We start from the raw sequence: 25831 nt of genomic DNA, 5'->3' as shown, positions 1-25831 counted from the left end.
ATCATTGAATGTGTGCCTTCAGTCTTCTGTACCTCCTACCTGATGGTAGCAATGAGGATGAGGATCCTTAATGATGGATACCACCTTTTTGAGGCATCGCTCCTTGAAGATGTCCTGGATGCTACAGAGGTTCGTACCCATAATGGAGATGAATAAGTTTACAATTCTCTGCAGCTTATGTCAACACCCCCCCTCCCACCATACCAGATGGTGATGCAGCCATTTAGAATGTGCTCCACAGTACATCTGTAGAAAATTACAAGTACTTTTAGTGGCATTCCAAATCTCCTCAAATTCCTGAAAAAATATAGCTCCTGCCATGCCTTCTTAGAAGCGGCATCATTATGTTAGGTCCAGGTTAGATCCTCATTGACGTCCAGAAACTTGAAATTGCTCACACTTTCCACTTCTGATCTCTCTATAATGACTGGTATGTGCTCCCTCGTCTTACCCTTCTTGAAGTCCACAATCAGTTTTTTGGTTTTACTGATGCTGAGTGCAAAGTTGTTGCTGTGACCACTCAATTAATGGATATATCTCGCTCTCGTATGCCCTCTTCTCACCATCTGAAATTCTGCCGACAATAGGCGTCAGCAAATTTATAGATGACATTTGAGCTGTGACTAGCCACACTATCATAGGTGTAGAGAGAGTAAATTGCAGTGGGCCCAGGTCCTTGCTGGGACAGGAGTTAACTCTAGCCATAACCAACCTCCCAAAGCACTTCACCACTGTAGATAGGAGCGCTACTGGACGATTGTCATTAAGGCAGTTCACCTTGCTCTTCTTGGGCACTGATATAATTGTTGCCCTTTTTTTTGAAGCAGTTGGGAACTTCCAATCAGAGCAATGAGAGATTTAAAATGTCTTTTGGACACCGCTGCCAGCTGGTTGGCACAGGTTTTCAGAGCCCTACCAAGCACTCCATTAATCTTCTGCAATGTGCCATTTCTGATGTAAACCTCTGTCTTGGGAGGGAATTAAATGAAAATGTTCATGTACGAGAGCTGCAAGGTTTTGATGGGTTGTTGAGGGACAAGGTACATGTGGAAAGTCAGCAAATCTTGTAAGTTCCATAATCTGAAACTCTGTCAGTCTTGCTGATGGAACTGAATCTCATATTTCCAGATTTGCTGAAGATACAAAACTAGGTAGAATTGTAAGCAGGGATGAGGATGTGAAGAATCTTCAAGTTGATATATACCAGCTGAGTGAGAGGGCAAGTATGAGATAAAGATGTCTTACTGTTATTATATGGTTTTGATGAGATATGTAATCAATATTTCAGTAGCATTTGAGGAATATTGTAAATGTATTGCTTGATGAAGCATTCTTCTGATTACATAATGCATTATGTGAGAAGTACATGAATATCATACGTCATTACACCACCATGTCAAATGTGAACATCTCACTAATGAAAAGGAAAAGAAAAGCTAAGTAGACACAGATCCTAGATCCTGTGTTTTTCTTTCAATTAGTTTTGGAACCATAACAGTGGCAGTGACAAAGTTTTAAAATGAACCTGAGGTGACCACCTACCCATTGGAGTGCTGCACTGTTTTCTTAGGGAGGATGGAGAGATGTTCGAATTAAACAGACAAAATTAACAAGCAACAAGTATGGCCACGGGTTCATAAACCATGAGTACCGGGTGATAAAAATAAATTTTAAAAAGCAACAGAAATGGCTGGCTATATTGGAAAGATAGACATGTTCGGTTGCACAATATGTGGCTACCTTGTTGCAATCCAGTTTTTACTTACTTTTCTTTCAAATTAGGCATTCTTCTGGGAACACAAGTGAATCTGCAGATGCTGGAAATAAATAAAAAACACAAAATGTTGGCACGACTCAGCAGGCCTGACAGCATCTATGGGAGGAGGTAATAACGATGTTTCGGGCCGAAACCCTTCATCAGGAGTGAAGTAACATGGGATTGTCGAGGGGGGATAAGAAGTGGGGGGAGGGATAAAGTAGAGAGCTGGGAAGTGATAGGCTGGAGGGAAATGGGCTTATTATTATTATTTCTCATAATTCTCCACCTTCCCCCCAGCCCATTTCCCTCCAGCCTATCACTTCCCAGCTCTCTACTTTATCCCTCCCCCCACTTCTTATCCCCCCTCGACCATCCCACGTTATTTCACTCCTGATGAAGGGTTTCGGCCCGAAACATCGTTATTACCTCCTCCCATAGATGCTGTCTGGCCTGCTGAGTTCTGCCAGCATTTTGTGTTTTTTCTTCTTCTGGGAATGTAGGATAAGCAAATTTTCCTCACTGTGTTACTCAGTTACACTGATAAGAAGTGTTAGCACGTACAATGAAAATTAACTTGGATTTGCTGGGAGAATGAGAAGCAGCAAGTATCCTTAATGAGGAGATTTTCTCAGTTTCTTTTACTGCTGTTTACAAGTTAGTTCAGTCTTACTTTCGAAATGTGTGTCATTGTTGTTAACTCTGTCTACAACCATCAAATCCCTTGTATTGTACATATTAAAACAATGCTGGTGTTCAATAATTAGAGAAAGAGTGAAATAATTTAGAATTGTAAAAGAGTGACCTAGATTCAGTGAATTAAACATCCACAGCTGCATTATTTTTATTGCCCCCTGGGGAAAAAAAGATTTGCATTTGCACGAGAATTCCGTTGTATTCTAACCAAAATTTCAGATGCTCCCAAGCTCCCAGAATGTGGCCCTTTAGGGAACTGAAAGGTAGGTGGAACATGCAACTACAATGAAAAAATAGGAGGAGGAAAATACCAAACTTTGTCTCTCTCTGGCATCGTAGAATTGGACTAATATAGATACTACGCCAAGCAAACCTTCCCATATACATGCCGTGGTGGCCAAGATTTCCGACATCTAAGTCCTAGTCAATACCTCAGACACATTTGCTGGATGCCCTGCAGGATTATGACTGGATGCTTAATGCAAATCTAATGATAAAATTTGCAACTGCATTTGCAGCTGTAATCTTGATCAATCTAAAATAATATACAGAAAAAATATAAATGGCACAAAAGATATCTGTGTCATAGATTAACGTTTGATGACAGAAATAAGGACAGCATTACTGAGCATAATTAAAACAAGTCCAAGTAATCTTCTCGATGCACTGGCAGCAATATATTGATGGGTATGTTCCATCGCCTGCAGCTGCACCAGAGGCAACTAGTAGTTAAGAAATAGATATAGAGGTTGGCATGTACATTTAAAAATTTACTTGGAGATCCATATAATTACGTATGCACTCATAAATTTACATTTGATTAATTCCTGGTTCATTTTATAAGACATGAGAAGGTAGAAGTGAAATACTCCTCTACCAAACAATAATGTAGATTTTTATTTTGCGTGGATTCAACAACGAGTTTGTTCAAGTGACCAGCTAGGTGGTGGGGGGGGGGGGGAGGGGGTGGGTGGTATGGTGTGATTGAACACATTGGGCTGCTACAGGTTAATCATTAACACCAGAGTTAAAATGTGGCACATGGCTAATATTGCCACAATAGGCAATAAATTGAAAATTTTAGGTCATAAGCTTGAAGTATGGGGAAAAGAGATGGACACCATAAGACACTGGGGCAACTCCTCTTCTTATGCTTCAATGAAATATAAGCAGGAATTATGCAATTAGTAAGTTAGTATTCAGTGGTTTGAGTCTGTAGAACTGAAATCAGCTTTTCAAGAAATATACTGTTGTTTATATTGACTGAACAATGGTAATCTGAATTGCACATTAACTGATTCCATTCCAACTGGAACGGAATTTATAAAACAAATCACATAATGCAGGTTTAGTTCATACTGTGTAACAGATGTTATAGACCTTTAAAACAGCATGGGTTGGCAATATTTCCTACGAGAAGATTTTCCTTTGTTATTGTTTTATTTTGGTGACAAAGAACAGACAGCATGCTTTTCTTTTTCTCTCCTGCTGCCAGATGATTTAAAAAATCTAAGTCTCAGAGTTATAATGCAAGCCCATCTCTTCACAATGTGGATATTTGCAGGAGACAGACTGTACAGAAAATGAACTCAGAGTTAATTTGTTGTTTTTTTTATGCCAGTTGGTTTTATTTTTGTTCAATGATTAATCAAATGTTTATCGCTGCTCTAATTTTGTCACACAGTTTAAGGAAACAGATTTTTACTTGTTTACACAATTTCATATACTACTGTGACTCTTCAGGGTGAAAAGCATTGTAGAACTTTTTAAAAGTTCTGGTTAATACACGTAATACATATTGCCCTTAAATTGCAGATATACACATTGTGTTAGATGATCCAAGTGAAAGTTTAAATCAAAATGAAAAAAATTAAAATCTAATTACCAAAATTTATTTTAGTTACTACTAGAAAAACAGTGAAAAAGGAATTGGTTTGAAGTTTTAGAAAAAGTATTAAATTGACCAGGAATCTTGCATAATGTAACAGCTAAGGGGAAAAAAAACTTACCCAAGATTAAAGTTTGTTAAAAGGTGAAATGAAACCACTAATATTTGAACAATCTAAAATCGGTGAGATAATAGGCCTATAGATTTATACCATGACGGTCTGGTTCAGTCATGCTTGGAAAATTGTGAATGAACTCCTCCTCTCCTCCTCACCTCCCTCTGGTGCCCCTCATCTTTCCCTTTCACCCATTATCCTCTGTCCTCCCCTATCAGATTCCTTCTTCTTCACCCTTTTATCTTTTCCAACTATCACCTTCCAGCTTTTTACTTCATCCCTTACCACTGTTCACCCACTTATTCCCTCACCTTTCTTCACCTATTACCTGCCAGCTTGTACTCCTTCCCCTCCTTCTAACTTTCCAGTCCCGATGAAGGGTCTTGGCCTGAAACATTGACTGTTTATATATCCACAGGTGCTGTCTGATCTGCTGAGTTCCTCCAAAATTTTATGTGTTAGTCTGGATTTGCAGCATCTTCAGAACATCTTGCGTTTAAATGGTTTGAACTGTTTGGCTACATCACTCATTAAGAAAGACACACAAATAGACCGTAGCATTGACATCCCAGAATTGAATCTATACTCCAATTGTTAAATTATGAGGAGAGATGATGATTGAAACTGATGTTTTATATTCTGGAATAAAGAAAGTTAAGAGATACAGTAATTAAAATTTAAAAAAATTAACAGATAGGGTAGAAGAACAGAAATCATATAGGTTGGGGAATCTTGGGTTACAAGACTCTGTTCAACAAAATTAAAACTTGCTCTTTTCGGGAATGATGTTATTGACAGATGCCTGAAAAGTGTAACTTGCTCTTCTTTTGTATGCCAAATTGATCCTATGTGAGGCACTAGCATCCAATCAAGGAACCGTCAAGGCACAATCAGGGAATTGGTGAAATCCTGGTGATGATATCACTGAGGTGACTTTCAACCTTATTTATTCATTTCAGTGGCTGTCTGGATGTTTTTCAATGATAATTGCCTGTAGTACCTGTTGCTGCCTTATCTTTCCAATGCTGACTGCTAGGAAGCCAATCAAAGCACACTTTCCAGACTAGCCTCAGTCTAGTCGTACAAAGCCTGCAGAGGAAGTGAGGGAAAGTAGGAAGAGTGGTGATTCACAGCATTCTACAATGTGAATTACAGCTGACAAGCGATGTTATGGCCCATTGATCCCCTTCTGAGGTTTGCACCATCAAGAGACAATGGAAAATACAATTCTGCAATCCCCTAAAATAGGCACATGCATATTGATTAATGCCTTGACATTTGTGAATGGTATTTGAAAAAGTGGCAGACATTCTTGATTCAGTTTTCTGATGCGTGGGACTTACACCAGAAATTGATGCAATTGCACTAAAACCTGTACCAAGTGGCTTTTATCATGTGTATAAAAATGTTATTAATGCATCCAGTTTTTAGGTTTGGGGAATATGGAAATCTTTTTTGCAGATAGCAATTGATGTTAAGTCAATAGTAAATTCAAAATCTGACATTGAAAGATTTTTAATGACCAAAGATATTCAGGTATTTGGAAAAATATGAGTACAGTGGATTCTAGTTAACTGGGACACATTGTGACCAGTACATTTTGGCTCAATTAAATGGCTGCCCCAATTAGCCAAAGTTTGATTGAAATAGTTAAAGAACAACGACCACTTAACTGAGCAACAATTAATGTCTTTAAATGAAATACAGAACAAATTAGAACACTACCAATACCTCTACAGTATTATAAATTTGTGTATTAGTTTCTAATAGTTATCAACAGAGGAATTATTCTGCTGTGTTCTTATGATAAACTGTAAGTGAACTAAATCTGCTCAGACACCTACTGCAGATAAAGAACTGCCTTCATACAATGCTTGAGATGGCTGCATCATCTAAATCTTCATTTTCATTGTAACATTCAAGATGATTGTCAGTGCCTTCAAATTCCTCATAGTTCCTAACTTGTTGAAGAAGTGGAATTATTTCACTTTCACTCCTGGAGGTCTCTGGCATTTCAAAGCCTGAATGCCTGAAGCCGTGATAAGCCAAACAGATCTGCTTATTTCTCGTCAACTATCAGTGACAAAAATCTCAGCCTTCTAAACACAAACACATGCAATTGATACTATTTAAAAACTGATTGCACTCAGCATGGTGTAGCGTCTAACAGCCGCACAAATGCATGAGACTGATTTTAGTTAGAAACTGTTTGGCAACAATCTCCAGTTCCAATTAAGCAGCATAGTGTCCCAAATAAACAAAGGGAATTCTGGCTACTTTCTTGATTTAGTTTTTGTTCGTTAACAGTTGTCTAAATCAAATGGCTTCACCTCTTAACTGGTGGCCCAATGAACCAAAATCCACAGTATATAAATATGAGTCATGAACTCATTGAATACTGTAACATTTGCATAGTGCATAGTCTATTCATGTTCCAATATTCCTATTTCTAATATTAAATTGATAAATTATAACATTAATAATATGCATGTGTTACTACAGGATATATGAATAATAAAACACAGAATGTGTATTTAGGAAAAAACAAATCTTATCAGAATGCAAGAGCTGGCATTATTAGTAAATTCAAGCACAATGTTCCAGGAAGCAGTTATAATCAGTACATAGTGTACTTCAATAAAGTACACCTAGTGACTCATTACTATTTATCAACTGTTATCATAATATTTTATTTTAAACCCTGCACATTTTGCACAGGACCACAGCTGGCTAACCTAGAATGTTGCTGGGGAGTTGTGGGTTCACAAGACATTTGTAATGAACAGTATTCTGCACTATATTTCATGGCCTTAGAATATTTCTCAGTAAAAAAGGAGCAAATCTGATTTATGTTGAAACTTAAATTATATTCCCCTCTTCGAGATGAATAGCAGAAGCCTATTAAATCCCTTTCCTTGGATGTGGGACATTATTTATATACGACAGGATCCATGGCACTTCTGTTATCAAAAGTGCTCTTGCCAGAGCTCAGCTTGCAGCAGGCAGGAGTTTGAAAGAGATGTTTCTGAGTATTTAAAAAGTGCCTGAAATTAGGTAATAAGACTGCTTTGAAGACTCCTCCAATTTCCCATGATAATTTTGGAAAAGAACATAAAGTCTGATGTGGACTGGGGCAATGTCACACTTTCACAACATGCAGTTAGATAATGATAAACTCTATTACCGGAAGGCTTCCCAATTCTACCACTACTTAGGTTAAATTATGTAGTTATATTTGGCCTCTTCTTTCTCATCCAGAATTGCTGAGGGGAATGACGAATTCCTGTAAGCTCACTTCTATTGTGAATACATGAAATATGTGGAAATCTTTAATAATATCATTCTGGAATGACTTGCAGATTGCATGTATAGATGAATATTTTCTGTAAAATTAACAGATTTTAGCAGTGTTTGCTGAAGCAGGAAGCTGATGCTTACCAGGAAAATTGAAATCAGTTAGTTAATATAATTTTGTGAAAGAGAACAAAATACAAAGAAAACAGTTAATTGAAGCAATTTGGGATAGTTTGATGTATCAGTTAATGATTGACAAATTGTATCTTAATGTAAATTAATGTAAGGTGATTTATATCTGTTAGAAAGATGTTACCGTTAAACAACATTCAGTGGAAGGTTGGAATTCTCTTATTTGAAATCAGATGATTAATTATTAATTGATAGTTATCCAAGTCATGTTTCAGACTTGTAATCATAAGTATGTATAAATACTGATAAATTCTTGAAAGTGCTAGATTGAACTGAACTGAACTGAAACTGAACATTCCTGGACTGTTTAATTGACTTTGTGGTTTGATGTTTAATATTCTGTGTTCTTCTTGCTTTTTTACTGTTTGTGTGATTGGTCTTTTTCTTGCATGTTGGGGGTTTGATGTTTTTCTTTGAACAGTTTCTATAGTTTTCTTTTTTTTCTTGACTGTGGGAAGATGAATCTCAGGGTTGTATGCTGTATACTTACTTTGATAATAACTGTACTTTGAATCTTTGAAAGTGTGATGTAATCCACAAATGCTTGATATTGCATAAAATATCAATTAGCAAATAATTTTGCTCCCTGTACCTTTGCACTTTCTAAAATATGCTGTTATGTATTGTCATCCATGGATTTCAAGCACTACCTTTAAAGTATAGTCTTTTATTCTTATTGTGTTTTATTCAGACTTTGAGAACAGGATGTGATCTGACATGCAATAATTCAATTGTATGATAAGAAAGAAACTTGCATGTTGCTTGCAAAAAAGGTGAAGTAGAAAAACAATTTGTCAATCAAGCTAAAACCAAAATACTCTTTTTATTCTGAGATCAGGAGGACGCAGCTGCAAGCAGCGCCACTTCTTTTTTGAAATAGATAATGTAACTACTGGTAGCCTGAATGCTCCCAGTAAAGTACTGCTTGTATGGAGCTATGCATCACTTATTCTCATTACTTGGGTAAACAATCTCCGTTAATCATTCAAGTGAAGGATAAGAATGGAGAATTATTTTATATATTGCAAATAATGTTGCAAACTCAAAAAAATTAGAGTTACCTTTTACCTTGCTAAACTTCCATTCAATTTATACAAGGTACATTATATAGTCAATAGAAGAACAACATGTTCTGAAATATGAAAGAGTGCCATTTAAAAAAAATGCATCAGCAATTTGTAGTTGTTTTCTGGGTGATATGAAGTGTGCATCTTTTATCTTCTTTTATCCTTGATATCTCTCCTAATCTGAGGATTCTGAGATGGGACAGATGGTACTTCACAAGACTGCTGTGTAGCTGATGATGCTGCACACTCCCATTGTAAATATACTAAGTGTTCATTGCCTTTCTGGATGTTCCTTCTCCATTTTGAGCCGTCATGAATGAGGGATTTCCAGGAGCTGTTGAGGATGTAAGATTTGTTAAAGAAAACTTTAAACATTTTTATTGTACTCCTGGAAATCGCTCAGATTAGCATGTTGACTTTGGAGTCTTGTGCCAGACACGAGGACAATATGGCTATGCCACTGGACTGGTTGAGTATAAGCAAAGACTCAGTGCTGGAAATGTTCACCTGGGATTACAGGCTGATGTTGGTTCAACTGTTATATTAATAAATTTTCAGGTTATTGCAGTATCAACATTGGTGATACATTTCCAGTGCCAAAGGTTGTCCATGTCTCTGAAGCAAACAGAAGAACAACAATCTCTGTTGCTTAGCAGACAATGAGTTTGGTGCTGGGTTTCAAATCTTTGGGTACATTTTCTACATTAAGTCAAAGCCTGCTTGTACATCAAGGTAGAGCTTAATTTTATTACCAACATCTTTTTTCAGTGAATGATGACATCCAAAATGAGGTCCACATTTTCCATGCATTTGCAATATATCTTGATTGTCACAGGGTGGTGTTGGTGGACACTTTCAGGTGTTTAATGTAAGGCAAGTTTGTTTTCCTTCAGTGAAGGAGTCAATGGTGACTCAATGGAACTCAGTCTCCAAATCTGCACATTTGCAAGTAACACTGTGTACTATAATTCAGTAATTGATTTTAGATTGGAAATGACATAATTGAACATCTATCATTCATCCTACAAATTAATGTCACTCCACTGGGAAGCTTGTTGGAGTTGAGGTGCAATATTTGCAAGAAGAACTATTGTTGTAGAAGCATACAGAGCAGAAACACACCTTCAGCCCATTCTGTTCATACTGATCATGATATACCCAGTTATACTAATCCCATTTTGTTCTCCCCACATTTCTAGCAAGTACCCTTAGATTCACCACTCAACCAAGCACCAGGGGAAATTTACAGTGGCCAATTCATCTCTCACCCCACTCACCAACGGGATGTGGAAAGAAGTGAGAGCACCCAAGGAAGCCCATATGGTCAAAGAGAGAATATTATATATTCCACACAGACAGCATCTGAGATCAGGATTGTACCTAGGATGCTGGTGCTGTGAAGCTGCAGCTCTATTAGCTGCACCACTATTCCATCCCTTGGTGTGATGGCATAGTTTTGCTTAACCGCGGTATGCATTTTGTATTGAGTGTTTGATGATTCATTTGTTAGGATCACAACTGGCATGCCATCATGAATGCAAAGTTAGAACATAGAGCAGCACAGCACAACATAGGACCTTCAGACCATGATGTTGTGCTGACCTTTAAACCTATTCCAGGATCAATCTACCACTTTCCTCCCACATAGCCCTCCATTTTTCTGTCATCCACTGTATGTGCCTATCTAAGTTTCTTAAATGTCTCTAATATAGCTGCCTCTACTGTTCCACACACTTACCACTCTCTATGTAAAAAAAACCTACCTCTGACTTCCCCTCTATACTTTCCTCCAATTGCCTTTAAAATTATGCCCCTTGTGTTAGCTATTGCTGGCCCTGGAATAGGAGTAAGTTACCTGGCTCTTCAAGCTAGTCTCACTATTTAACGTGACCAATCTGCACCAGGCCTCAGTTCATTTTCTGTCAATTCCCCATAGCCTTCCATTCTTTGATTTTTCAGTTTATTTATCCCCTCATTAAATGCCTCCTGTGAACTAGTTTTCCCAACTTATGGCATAGAAAATTTCAGAGACTCACCATCTTCTGCAACAGGAGGACAGCAGATGATAAAATACACAGACAAATTGGGATAATTGTATCAATGAAAGACTGTACCCAAAAGGACAGACAAACAACCCATGTGCATAAGGAAACAAACTGTGCAAATACAAAAGAAAAAGAAATAATATATAAATAATTAATAAACATAAAGCACGTGAAATGAAGAGTCCTTGAAGGTGAATCCATAGGTTGTGTGAACAGTTCAGTGGTGGGCGAGTGAAGTTGAATGAAGTTAACCCCTCGGTTCAAGAGCCTGAAGGTTGAGGGGTAATAGCTGTTGCTGTACCTGATGGTGTGGGTCATGAGGCTCCTGTACCATTTTCTTGATGGCAACAGTGCCAAGAGAGCATGTCCTGAGTGGTGAGGGTCCTTGATGATGGAAGCTGCAATCCTGCTCTCTGTATGGATATACACAATTGTGGGAAGGGCTTTACTCTTGATGGACTGGGATTACTTTTGTAGGATTTTCCATTTGAGGGCATTGCTGTTTCTATTCCAGACCTTGATACAACCAGTGAATATACTCTCCACCACACATCTATAGAAGTTTGTCAAAGTATTAGAGGTCATTCAAATCTTTGCAAACTCCTAAGAAAATAGAGGAAGTAGAGGTTTTGCCTTAGATAAAATTTGAATGATTACAAATCTGTTATTAATTATTTTTCTGGGTATCTGCATATTTTAACATTTCAGAAAATTTGTAAGGATCAACATTTTCACTGACTGAGCTTCTATGTATTGATCTGACAATGAGCTGGTTGAATATGTGTTGCTGTAGAGGTCAATGTACTGTACGACTTTCCAGTTTATGTAGCTAAAGTTCTGTTATGTATATTAACACAGATATTAGGCTTGATGCAGAAACAAGAATGCTCCTTTATTTTTACATTAATAATATGTGAAGAAATTTAGCATGTTGTAAAAGAGAGAATTACAATGAAAATTAGCTCCGTTTATAAAGTTCTATTCATTTGAAAAGTCCTTAAGAAATTTTACATGAATCAAATTTAATAGTAGATTAGAAACAACAATCAAAAGACATTCTAAGAGGAGTGGACTTGTTACGAACCCCGTAACTGGGTAACTTACCAGCAAAGATGGAGACGTCCATTGAAGTCTGATGATACTATTTTTAACAGTATTTATTAGTAAAAATACACACAAATAATATCAATGCAAATATACAGATAATATACGCCATCAATACTAAATCTGAAAGTGCGGGTATAATAATAATCAATAAGAAATAAGCTCTATCGTTGTCTAGGGGATAATGTATTGTCCGATGGAAATATAAAGTTCACTCAGTTCATGCAGGCTGCAGCCGTTGGGGACCGCTGGGTTGCAATTGTTGGAGAGCGAGAGAGAGAAATTTGGAGAAAAACTTGCCGGCTTTCCTTGACAATTTCGATCCGCCAGGAGTCCCGTTGTTGTGGCCGTTCACTTGTGGCCTCTCCTTTAGCTAAACCGTTCTTCTGTGGTGAGCTCGCCACCCCAGGCAAGGGAGGACACACACGAGCTGTCGCTATCAAACGCTGTCATGGGATTTCTAGCATTTCTCCTGGTGTGTCTAAAGGGGTTTTTCCCCAGACCCTCTTTTATCCTTACTCACAGGGTCTCAGATGTCAATCAAGTTGGGATGATACAATCCCTCAACCAGACCACTCTGGTTGTCCCCCTGAGAGATTTCAACGAATAGTACAGTACTCAATACACAATTCCTTCTCCAAGAGACAACGGCCATTATCAGTGGTTCTGTTCCGCTGAGGTCAGGACACATTCCACCTGGTTGTGTATTCTGTGTGTGTCTCTCATTTCCTGGGTCCCAGACCTGAATTAATAGCGATCTTGCGATTCTCAAAAAGGAGGGGGCGACTTTGTACCCTTCGGCCCCTCAGAGTTGCTTCACATTCATAATAGACTTCATTGTTCAAGAATGCATAATCCAAATGCATATTGTTTGGAGAGTTTGCTTGTTAATGTACAATAAAAACAAAAAAAAACACATTCCGCAAGTTAGGAAGCATCTGCAGAAAGAGAAACAAATTTAACACCTTTGATCTGAGACATTAACCTTCTCTCTCTTTCTAAGTTTTTCTTTCATTAGCACAGGAGGCCATTCAGCCAGCTGTTGGAGCAATCCCATCAATCCCTATTTGTTTCCCTGTAATTTATACCTTTCCACCTTATAGTTCCCCTTGTTCCCTTCATCCCACTGCCCACACTCCCCCAGCCTACAGCAATTACCTCAGCAATTCAGCATTTCAACTGGCACATCTTTGGGATGTGGGAAGAAAATGGAGCATCTAGGAGAAATGTACATGATAACTAGGAGGACTTGCAAACCCCACACAGACAGAACCGGAGGTTTGGATCAAATCCAAGTCACTCAATTCATGAGACCACATCTCTAACTACTGCATCAATGTGTCACCCTTCCCACCGATGTTGTCTGACCTGCTTTGTGCTTCCAATAAGTTTCTGCTTTTATTCCCGTTTTCCAGCATCTGTGGTGTTTTGTTGATTTTAAAGTTTTTGCACACACACTATCAGACTAGTACACTGGTGGAGAAGTTAGAGCAGACATTGAGCTGTGCTCTTAGTTGTGGACTGGGCTGCCAGCGGTCATGGTGGAAGTGGAAATGATAGGGTATTTTAAGAGACTCCTGGATAGGTACATGGAGCTTAGAAAAATAGAGGGCTATGGGTAAGCCTAGGTAGTTCTAAGGTAAGAACATGTTTGGCACAGCTTTGTGGGCCGAAGGGCCTATATTGTGCTGCAGGTTTTCTATGTTTCTATCAAGCCTGCTTCTCGGAGAGTAGTGATGTTACCTGTTTATTAGGGACTTTGTATATTTATCCCAGTTGGCATCCAACTGAACTGAAACCTGCTAGCCATTAATAACTCTTTTAACTAATGTACATAATTGGCAAAGATGTTAGGTGTCCTAAGTTTGGCCAAACTACAGCGGAGCATTTACTGATTATATTTAACCAGGAAATGTTCCATACAAAATTTAAAAAAACGTCAAAGTATGAAGAAAAAATGTTAGGATCCATCATTGGTCGAACTGGAAAGGTATTGCCAACGATGGATCCTGTCATTTAATTTTTCTTTTCTCTCTGATCCCAGGAAAAGATGACCGAAAGTTACATACCATCAACATCATTGCAATTTACATCAACAATCCTGATTATTTGCTCTCCACGAGTTTTGTTCTCACGCTGTCGAGCGTTGATTCAAAGGAACATTCATTTGATGAAAGTTGATCCATTCCCTTTTTACACCTGACCTCCGCCTCATCTACCCCACGGCAATTTGTGCGCCCATTTGTAGTATTTATGTATGAGAAAGCTACCTTGATGACAAGTAAGAGATGGGATTAGAAACTCATACAACTATATTATAAATAGTGAGATACAGTATAAGCAAAGGCTTGTTTTGTGCCGGCGAGGCTCGCCACATTTATATAAGATGCTGATGTTGCCTTCGTTCGCTCTCAGGTAGACGAACACAGGACAGCAGGCGAAGAGAAAGAGACGGGATTAGGTGAAGCGTGTGCACCGTGGTGTTGTGCTGCATTTACTGGGAACTGGTGGGGGAGTGGAGAAAGCACGCTCGCTCGCTCCTGTCCAAACTCGCTCCCGGAGTTTGCCGAGGATGCGCGCTCTCGCGGCGTAGCGCGCCGAGCAGGGGCACGAGAAGGCGGGGGAGGTAGACAAGGCTTCACCGAGCTCCTCGCCCCACGCACAGTCTGCGCTGTTACCATGAGCTGGGAAGATCGAGAGCTGCTGCAGCCCTGCATCCCGATCGCCCCATCCATCGCACTAGCTCGGCCACTGCAGCATTACCACTGAGAAAAGAGAATGGCGGGGGGAAGGAAAGGACTTGTTGCCCCACAAAATACTTTTTTGGAGAATATTGTCCGGCGATCCAATGGTAAGCAGGAAGAGTCTCTCCATCCTTGTTCTTAAAAGTTGGGTATATATTGCCCAAAAACAAAAGTGTGATTTTGTTCTGTTTTTAAAGAATGCCTCCGTCTTGCTATGTGTTTCTAGGGTGTTCCTTACCCTATTTACGGGTATCCCAGAGGACCCTCATTACAAGTTCCAGGGAAATACTCTGTGATTTAATTCCAGTGTGAATGCAGCATCAGCAGTAGTATATGGGCTGATGTCCACGTTCTGCAGGGGGGTTGGCACACACTGTAAGTGCAGTATCTAGAATCCATTCCTTGACCTGAATTGTTTTGCGATTTCCATTCCCATCCTGTCTTATTCCCACGCTCTCCATTATCGGGAATGGAACCAGGGGTTACGGGGTAGAGAAAATGCTTTGAAAGCACAAATTGAAATCGTGCATCCTGCAGTGTTTAAGATCAGTGAGCATTTAATGCAGCAGGCTGTCAGCCTGAAAACACTGCAAGTTTTTGCAGTCAAAGATGTAAACTCTGGATTATGGGTAGGAACGTTGTAGTGCTGGGCATTGAGTGCCCCAAACAATCTTATTTTAACAAGATTTTGAAACGTTTCCCTAATTTTCGGGATGTGGCAGAATACGCCGAGTACGAATCCACTTCCCAAATGAAGCGGGAAAACGCTTTTTTATGAATATCACGATGCTGATGTTTTTGTTGCGCTGCTCTCATTTATTCCGCTCCAAGTGAAAGGCACATCAGCCAAGGATAAAACTGAAATCTTTTCATACACATCACCTGTGCACCTTTGATAATGCAGCGCATTGCTTGGACCCACAGTGAGACAGAGATTTTTGAACATATTTGCACCTCTGTTTTAGTGTTAGAATGTTAATAGCGTAATCGTTTTGGAACAGCGATTACTATAGCAATACGGTCAGTAGACAGCGACACTGCATGATCAAGGAGAAGCATTGTTGTTAGATTGTGGTGATTTTTCGTGCGGCTTTCTTTTTGTTTCGTTGCAGCGGGGGTTTTCCCATCTAGCTGGGTTCTGTTAACAGCCTAGTTTGTATGATTGCACAGGTCGTACAAATAGCAACGCGGTCAATTTGCAACTTCGATCTGCTGGCAAAGGAACTATTTAAGGTGGAATGTTCTATTTGGATGCTACTCTTTGGTAGTCCATACTTAACGAAACTTCAGAAGCCCCCCAGTATTTTGTTTTGCTTAAAATCGACTTAACTGAGTTACAGATCAGATCCTGTTTAGAAAAATAAATTATTTAAACAAATTACGAGCTCACTATAAATTTTGTGATTCTTGCTGATTTAGAAGGACATTGTGGAATTTATAGTTTAGAGCCATAAAGTTTAGTTTCGAAAGTATACATTCTGGGAATGATGTACATTACACCTCAATACACTTTGTAGATAGGGAATTTGAAAATCCTTGTATGAGAAGTGGTCGTGAGTTTTGGTTCTGTTTTCTCTAGCATTGGAAGCTCAAACATTGTTAAGGTCGCGGAGTAAACTGAAGATTCAAATTTATCCTGTAAGGAAGAATGTTCTGACCAGATTTGAATGTAATTGTTTAAATTTGCAAATGATTCGAATTCATTGTATGCAGTAACTAATAATATTGTTGCTTTAATCCTGAAAACCGGACGGGTTAGTCAAGGAAAGAGACAAGATCAATACGCTTTGTTCTCGATGCATTCGTTCCTGCAGGAAACTTGCTCGGCTATCCATCCCCTATAGTTACAAATAGGTATTCTGATTTCAAAACTAATAAATAAACTATTTCATCGGCCATTAATAAATTATGACTGCTGGTTTGCCTGTCACTTTTTTTTTGTTCTGAGTTATTGGTAAATTGAAAAGTATGAACTTTTCAGAGAACAAGCATTTCTCAAGATGATGTATTGATAAAAGGACTGAGAATAATGACATAATGTCACCGCCTAACAGATCTGAAGCAAAAAGATGCATTTGCTGAAAGAATCCTGTCTTTTATTTTAGGGTCATTTTGTACTTGTTATCTTGTGAACTTTCACATCTTTGTGGTAGGCATGAGCCAATAAAGTATTTGCTTTCAAACTTACACTTTTAAGCTCTATTCTCTGTTCTAGTACCCAACCTAAAGGAATGTTCATTTGAACAAAACAACAGCTTTGTCAACTTGAGCTATACTTTATTCTTTCATGTCTTATTGGTGGTTGTGTTTCTGCTGTCCTTTGCAAAATTAAAATTGTATTACTTTGATGGGAATTACTTTATTTTTAAAAATAATTTTCATAATAGAAAATGGTGATTAGTAAACCAATGGTTTTTTTATAACATATCCAAGAATAGAAACAGTATCAAATTGTACAGTTTCCATGATTAAGTGTAGTCAGTTATTGATCTTTTAAAGTAATAAATTTATATCATTCATTAATATTGTCTCAGTTAATTGTATATTGATTTGTCTGCTACTTGGTAATGGGCAGTCTTTATAAATGATATCTGACCCTTCACTTAGGTGGACATAAAGTGATTTGTTCAAGAGAGGATAGAAATAACTTTGTCATATAAAACATTCAACTGGATTGAAGGAGGCAGGAGCAGTGATAGAGGTAGAACAATGGATAAGAATGAAACCATGTGGCGCATGTGACAAATATACAGGGGTCATTTTCTGTGGAACTGTTTTTTAAAAGAAGTTACATGGAGATATTCTCATCAAAGTTTTTTTCTGATGTTGTTTTAGAGAATCCAAGTAAAGTCACATAAACTGTGAATGTCAAGGAGTGAATGTATCATTTTGATTGGCATCAGGCAGGATTCAAAGTATAACATTTGCAAAGAATTACAAACATTTAAATTTTTCTCCACTTTGTATTAATATTTCTCCATGCCCCCAGCTATGAAATAAATAGATTTTTAAATAGTTTTCAAGGCATATTTTAATGCTGGTAAATGATTTGTACTTTTCCCTAAACCAATTAGATTCAGCTGGAATGATTTCTCACACTTTATTACCTTAGAGTCCCATTTCTCAGTGTGCACTTTGTCAGACATCCAAATGACATCTCCTAAAAGTTACAGTTCAACCAGTTTGTCAGAACTGGTATCTTCAAATGCTTCTTTTAAGTTTCATTTACTAGACTGTTTAACCTGTTCAGCATTGGAAAATTTGATGATAAGGGCTTGATTTCCCTATTTTGTACAGTATCTATTCCTTTCTCTCTGTTCCATATCATCGTTAGGATTGCACCTGCAGCTGCTATAGAACCACAACTACCTGGCCTGTTGCATGTTGTTTACTGGTGCCGAACACCTGTTTCAGAGTCTGTTTCATTAAAGTAGGTGGGGCCTGCTCCCTGCAATCTGTGAAGGTCACCAGCAACCCACTTAGTGGATCTTTAATTGAAGGCTGGCAGCCAATGAAGACTAGGTAGGTTTTTGTTCATGGAGTCATAGAGTCACAGAACCAGGCCCTTCAGCCTAGTCCCATTGACCTGCACCTCAGCCATAGCCTTCCATACCCCGCCCATCCATGCACCTATCGGAATTTCTCTTAGACATTGAAATCAAGCCTGCATCCACCACTTTTGCTGGCAGATCGTTCAACACTCACACCACTCTTTGAGTGAAGAAGTTTTCCCTCATGTACCCGTTAAACATTTCACCTTTCACCCTTGACCCATGACTTCTGACTCCAGTGACACTCAATCTCAGTGGAAAGAGCCTGCTTGCATTTATCCTATTTATACCCCTCATAACTTGACATACCTCTATCAAATCTCCCCTCAATCTTCTAGGCTCTAGAGAATAACCTATTCAACTTTCTCCCTATTTATCTATCGATCTATTTATTTATTTAGAAATACAATGTGGCTCTTCTGGCCCTTTGAGCCATGCTGCCGGAAACTTCTGAATTAACTCTAGCCTAATCTGGGATAATTTATAATAATCAATTAACCTACTAACTGGTACATCTTTGGACTGTGGGAGGAAACCAGAGCACCTGGAGGAATTCCATGCATTCCAAGAGGAGGATGTATAATCTCCTTATGGGGAACACTGGTATTGGATTCTGTACTGTGACGTCCCAATCTGTAATAGTGTTGTTTTAACTATTACACTACTGTGGCGCTCACAGTAACTAAGTCCTGGCAACATTCTTGTAAATTTTCTCTGTACTCTTTCAATGTTATTGATATCTTTCCTGTAGGTAGGTGACCAGAATACTCCAAATTAGGCCTTACCAATGTTTTATACAAATTGAACATAACATCCCAACTCCTGTACTCAGTAGCTTGATTTATAAAGGCCAATGGGCCAAAAACTCTCATTACGACCCTTCCCTTCATTCCCACAGTATGCACAGTAGTATACCTGTTATAGAGGGGAGCAGCCATAGATGTTGCCTTTCTCGTTCCCTCTCCCCTCTCCCCTCTCCTGCTGGTCAGCCACTGACCTGTGTGCAACTAACTCCCTTTATGTACTCTCAGCCAACCCCTCAGTCTCCAGAATGATCCAGAGTTCATCCAGCTCCAGCTCCAGTTCCTTAACACGGTCTGTAAGAAGCTGCAGCTGGGTGTACTTTTTGCAGGCATAGTTGTCAGAGTCTCTGGAGACTTACCTTCCTTCGCACAGTCCACTATCCTGCCTGACACCCCCAATGCACTAACTGTGCAGTAAGAAAGAAATGAAGAAAAATTAAACAAAAAAGATCTACCTACAGCTTCCAGCTCTACTTGTTGAAGCCTCTGTGAGCCCAAAACCTGCACTCCCCACTCCGCTTAAACCTAAATTCATTTTATTGGACCTGGTGAAGTTCCCAATCCCACGCACTCAAATGTCTCTAAGTGAAGTGCAGTATACAGTATGTCCCAACTGCCCCAATTTCTTCTTTGAAATCTCTCTTGCTACGCGTACTCTCAACATCTCCTGGTATGTGTGTGGCACACTGGATGTCCCAACTGTCCCCTTTTGCTTCATTTGAAATCTCTCACTACGCACACTCCCACATCTCGTGATGTTTGGTGCTAAGAAAGTCCTAACTGGCCCTGCTTGCTTCTTTTGGTAACTCTCTCTTGCTACGTACACTCTAGTATCTCCTAGTGGTGTGTGGCACACAGAGTGTCCCAACTGCCCCCATTTTCTTCTTTTGAAATCTCTCTCTAGATATACACACTCCAACGTCTGCTAATGGTGTGTGGTACACAATATTTATTAAAGTTTAAAAAAATACTTGAAGTTGGAGACAGCGGTGATGCTCTTGTCTCCTCTGCCATTCTCTTGGCTGTTGATGGCTCATATTTGCCCGTTCTAGGGGTGGGGTGGGGGGGGGGAAGAGGGAGAGGGAGGGGAAGGGGAAGAGGAAGGGGAGGGGAGGGGAAGAGGGAGAGGGGTGGAAGGGGGGGGAAGAGAGAGAGAGAGAGAGAGAGAGAGATTCATCCTGATTGGTCTCTCTTTGTGCTGACTAGACCTATCAGTTTTCTCTGTGGGCGGGCTTTACAGTCGACCCCTCTCTCTCTTTCATTGTCCATCAGTTCAGTTTAGTGTCCTGCAGCGCCACGGCAGAATGTTCCAAAAAAAGAAAATGTAAAACGTACTTCACCCCAGACTACACTAAAGTGTACCCCTGCCTAATAGGGGTCAAAAATAATGACAGTGTTGCTCGCTGCACTGTTTGCGACAGTGACTTTTCTATTGCCCATGGTGGGTTAAATGACTGTTGAGGTGAGTTTAACAGGTGTCATTCATTCATTAGCGTAGCTAATATTATTCTGAATCTGATATCTTGTAAAATGAACAAATTCATTGGCACAGACTGTTATGAGGTTGAGACTTCTGGCAAAATGCTCAAATCTGCCAAGCAAGCCACATCACAGTACAAGGAAAGTTTGCAAAAGAAATAGAAAAGCTATTTGCATTAGCATTTAGCTATTAGCATTGAGACTGCCAACAAAATACTCAACAAGGAATTTATATGTGTGTGTGTGTGTGTGTGTGTGTGTGTGTGTGTGTGTGTGTGTGTGTGTGTGTGTGTATGTGTGTGTATGTAAATAGTTTCAATATATGATCAAATAAATTGTTGTGTTCTTTCATAATCAGATGTCCTGTATATATACACCCTTGGAGGTTGACCGGGGGAGGGGGGATATTGGGTTGTGGGGGGTTGGGGTGGTGGTGCTGAAATAAGTTTTGTGATATATTGATGCAATGTGCAGTTGGCATAAGCAGATGCCAGAACTTTAAAATGAATTTCAAAGCCTTATCCAGCTTTCTGGTGCCAGAATCCAACCTACAACTATCGTGCATTAACAAAGCAAAATCAGTGATGGTCTGCATTGTGATTCTGTCCATGATTTCCATCTAAATGCTTCGCTCTTTATCTTCAAAAGTCCTCTTACCCCTAGCAGTTAGTTCCCACTTGTCTCTTCTACTTCAAGTCCATGCCTGATCCATCATTCTCCCTAATACAGTACAAAATTTGCTTTTCTTCATCCGTTTGCTTTATTTAGGTCACACATAAAGAGGTTCAGGTGTAATTTGGTGTACATGTTTCCAACCAGGGCTGTCATGCAACAATGTTGAGAACAAGGTATTCACAGATCAATCAGCATTGTTTTTATTTGTGTAGAGTTTAAAATAATATCTCCCCAACTCAGTAACCATCCCCCTTATCTGGTCCCACCTGTCACCAGCCTGTTTGCGTTCTCCTCCTCACACCTTCTTATCCTGGCTTCTGTCCTGTTCCTTTCCAGTCCTGATGAAGGTTCTCAACCCAAAATAACAACTGTTTATTTCTCACCTGTGATGCTACAACTCGCTGAGTTCCTCCAGCACTTTGTGTGTGTGTTAAGCAGTGGATTTAGCAGAGATGTGATGGACAGGTTTGATGGTTTGCAACTCAGCAGATGATCCAGGACATGACTTTTGTAACTGTGTGATAAATTGTTAAATTGCTTGCATAGGTTTTATACAGACTATTTATCAATATTTGTAGCAGCTTTTAGGTTGTTGATGACTGCATCGAATACACAAAGAAAGGCACAATGTCGATATCAGTATCTCATGAATCTCACGTTCCACTTTATTGATTTTAATTGAGATTAGTTTCAGGTTTCCTGGGACAGTGTGTAATTTAGATCTATTGTGGTTTCTCTAAAAATAGAAAGTAAAGGCTGAAAGGCTTGGATTTTCATTATTGCAGGACATCCTAAAGTAATTACAGTCAATAAAGCCCGTTTTAAATAGTGAACTTTGCATGGAATGCATCAAACAACTTGATCACAGCAAGCTCCTGCAAGTAGCAATTTGATAATGACATCAGTGACTACTTTATGAACTACCTACCATGCTTTATCACCGTTTACCTTCTGCCCCAATTTTGCAAGAGTCTGTAGTCCACCTCATTGTCCTTATAGAAACGTTCCAGCTATTTTTTTACAGCTGCACAGACCAACATTGCTTTGAGTAGAAAAAATTTACATGGCTTGAAAACAGTGTGGCATTTTAAATCTCTACCTTTCCTTTCGGTTAGTCCTGATGAAGGGTCTCGGCTTGAAATGTCGACAGCGCTTCTCCCTATAGATGCTACCTAGCCTGCTGTGTTCTACCAGCATTTTGTGTGTGTTGTTGTCGGCATTTTAAATGTCTGTTTTGTAATATATGCATCAAACAAATACAAACCACGACTCACAACACAAATAAACGATGTCAGGCAGTCAAAAAAACTGACAGGCACAATGTCAAAATTAAAAAGTTTTGACTAGATGGCGTCAGTGTTCAGCGGACCAGTGGCTTGTAACAATGAGCTATCGACTTCCATTCTGTGTTATTGTTACAATTTGTAACAGTTTTGTAACTTGATACACTAACAATGTAAATACATTGAAGCTCTATAATGTTTCAAATTAAAGGTTGTGGTATGTTTGTTATTTAGAAAATTTATGGATTATATTCATTAATACATAATTAGTTGCAGCTTATTCCAGAATTATATTAACATAGATTTTAAAACAATTAGCATAATTTCAAAATTATATTAACATCATATAAAATAAAATTCCAGCTATGCAGCAACAAAGGCTATGTGCGTGGGAGCATTTCAGTTACTGCATGGCTATGCACCCATGCCACTTAGCTTGAAAAGTGCACATAAGCTACCTTTTACCCCAAGAAAGTAGAGTGTAAGCAAGGAATTCCCTGTCTTGAGACATTGTCTAATAAGAATTTAGTAATGAAGATCGAAGGATAAATATGGGCTAGGATGCAGCTAACACACATATGTTATTGGTTTTACATCCAGGTGAGTGAATCAAAAAAATCTTTGTATAACATTCAGCAGTTGGGCTTCCAACCTTGTAGGAGACTTCAATGTTGTTCTGAAGTATTAGGTTAGATTTTAGAGCTGAAGTCTCTGTAGTGGGCTTTGAAGTATTGTTTCAAAGGCAAGGATTGTATCAAGTGAGCCATGGGTAAAAAGTAAGTCAACTTAACCTAGACATGTAAAGCCTTAATTGAGATCATATATGATTGAGTTGTCTCTTGCATCAGGGTTGTCCAATACATTGGCCGATAGTCCCATAATTAGATGCAAATTCAGATGTACTACTTGAATTCATTACTAAATAGAAAATGATCAAAGATTATCTTTATTTGTTGCATGTACATTGAAACATAACATACAGTGAAATACATCATCAACCAACACAGTCTGTGGATGTGCTGGGGGCAGCCCACAAGTGTCACCATACTTCCGACACCAACATAGTGTGTCCGCAACTTACTAGCCGTACATCTTTGGAATGTATGTGGGAGAAAACCGGAGCACCCAGGTGAAATCCGCATGATCATGCAGAGAACATGCAAACTCCTTACAAACAGAGGCAGGAATTGAATCCCAATTGTTGGTGCTGTGAAGCATTATACCAACTGCTACACTACCATGCTTGTGAAATTATTAGAACCAACTCCCTAGTTAATCCCAGACATTGTCATTTATAGTACTGTCTGAATGAAAATGCAGGCAGGTTGATTAGTAAGCTTGCAGATGACAAGGAAGATTTGTGGATAGTGAGGAAGATTATTGAAAGGATGCAGCATGGTGCAGATCAGTTGGAAATCTGGGCAGTGAAATGAGAGATGGAATTTAATTCAAAGTGTGAGGTGTTACACTTCAGGAGGTCAAATGCAGGAGGAAATTTGCATTGGTGAGCTGAAGGGACTGTCTGTGTTGTAGGTTCTAAATGAGTAATAGACACTGTTGGTAGTCATGTGATCTCATATGGCGGTGCTCTCTTCTAGTGTATTTTAATATACTGTATTTGCTAGTTTGTTAGTAAAATGGCAAAGAAAAATGGGGTTTGTGAATACTCAAAAAAATTATCCTGTGGTTATTGGTTATCTGCTAAAATAATAGCATTGAAATCGTGAGATTACATCACCACTTTAGCAGAGGCAACCTAGAAGTGTGGCCAGGAACATAAATTTGAATAAATACTCCAGACCTACAGCTCAGTAACTATACCAATGTTTAAATGACACATGTTTCCTTTGATTCTCTCCATTTCCAATCAGATTTGTAGAATATCTTTTTACTGCTATTTATTTTGTCTTGTTTCTTTTTGAATGAATCAAAGCTATTTTCGGAAACCACTTCCTGTGATAGTTACATGTTATAATCATTCTCTGAAAAAAGAAATTTCTCCTTATTTGCTCATTAGATTAATTATTGCCTGTCTTTTATTTAAGGATCCAAATTTTTATATCTCCTTTCAAGTGGAAATAATGGCCCAGAAATTCTAACATTTAATGCAATATTTTTGTACACTGCAGAACAAACATTTATTGAAACCATATATTGGTGGTGCATTTCTGGATGTTTTTTTGAGCCCTCTGTGGAGAAGATGTATATGCATAAAGACTCTGTTGGCAATAAGGAGTAAAGTCGTAAAGCATGCAGCATACATTAGGGTCAATATGTGCAGCAAGGGCCTCACACGCTGAAGCAAATCTGAGTGGGAGAGTTGAGACCTCATGAAACTTTGGATAGAGGAAACATAAGCCTGCTTGTTAGCACAACCCTATTCTGCTGGCTTTGATTTTCCGAGTAATCATTTCCCCACCACTCTCTGCTGTTTTCAGTGACCATCAATTTTTCTCCATTTACTCTGATTTTCTCCCCAGGTCTCCTATTAATCCCCGTTCTCTGTGCAGTCCTCTTGCCCAGCCACTCAAGTTTATTAATCATCTCTGATCATTCCACTTCCCCAGTCCTCCCTATGTACTTACAGCTGTCTCCTCCTTCCTCGGTCGTTCTCTGAAGAAAACCCTTTGTGCATAATTAAACAAACTATTCAGATTTGGGCCTTGAGCCTTGCATAAGTTGCTGTGAGAACAGTTTCACTTGAAGCTGTCATGAGCTTTGTGCAATACTGTTTGAACTCACGTTTTCAGGCATGGTTCACTTTCTAGACTATTGTCTTCATATCTACCATGACCAACCAATTTATAGCTTTTCAGACCCCCAAAAGTGCAAACCTATTTAATCTCTCTGATAGCTGAATTCCTCCCTCCATTGGTAATCTCTCTGTAATACGTTTTTGCATTTCCTTGACCAGTTTGAAATTTTCTTAATGAAAGGGAGCCCAAAGCTCTGCACAGTATTGAAGGTGAAGCCAGATTCGTGCCCTGGAAAGGTTTAATCATTATTTTTGAATTCCATAGCCCTTTAGAAGGAATGTAATTCTTTGTTAATATTTTTAATTGTATTGCTACAATGGAATATTGATTTGAAAAACTTTTCATCTGCATCCTGGGATTAATGTACTTCTCTATGTTTAGTT

At 38.9% G+C, this 25831-nt stretch overlaps 1 protein-coding gene across 2 annotated transcripts in view; it reads left to right on the top strand.

Moving 5' to 3' along the window:
• Positions 1 to 14935: 14935 nt before the first annotated feature.
• Positions 14936 to 25831, top strand: part of kcnh1a (potassium voltage-gated channel, subfamily H (eag-related), member 1a) — a 260110-nt gene continuing 249214 nt past the window's right edge. For both annotated transcript variants that reach the window (XM_059985791.1, XM_059985790.1), the window contains exon 1: positions 14936 to 15008. In XM_059985791.1, coding sequence (XP_059841774.1) covers positions 14936 to 15008 — 73 coding nt within the window. The remainder of the gene's footprint in view (positions 15009 to 25831) is intronic.

The sequence above is a fragment of the Hypanus sabinus genome, chromosome 12 (genome assembly GCF_030144855.1).
Source record: "Hypanus sabinus isolate sHypSab1 chromosome 12, sHypSab1.hap1, whole genome shotgun sequence".
NCBI lineage: Eukaryota > Metazoa > Chordata > Chondrichthyes > Myliobatiformes > Dasyatidae > Hypanus > Hypanus sabinus.
This window is presented reverse-complemented; position numbering and strand designations above follow the sequence as displayed.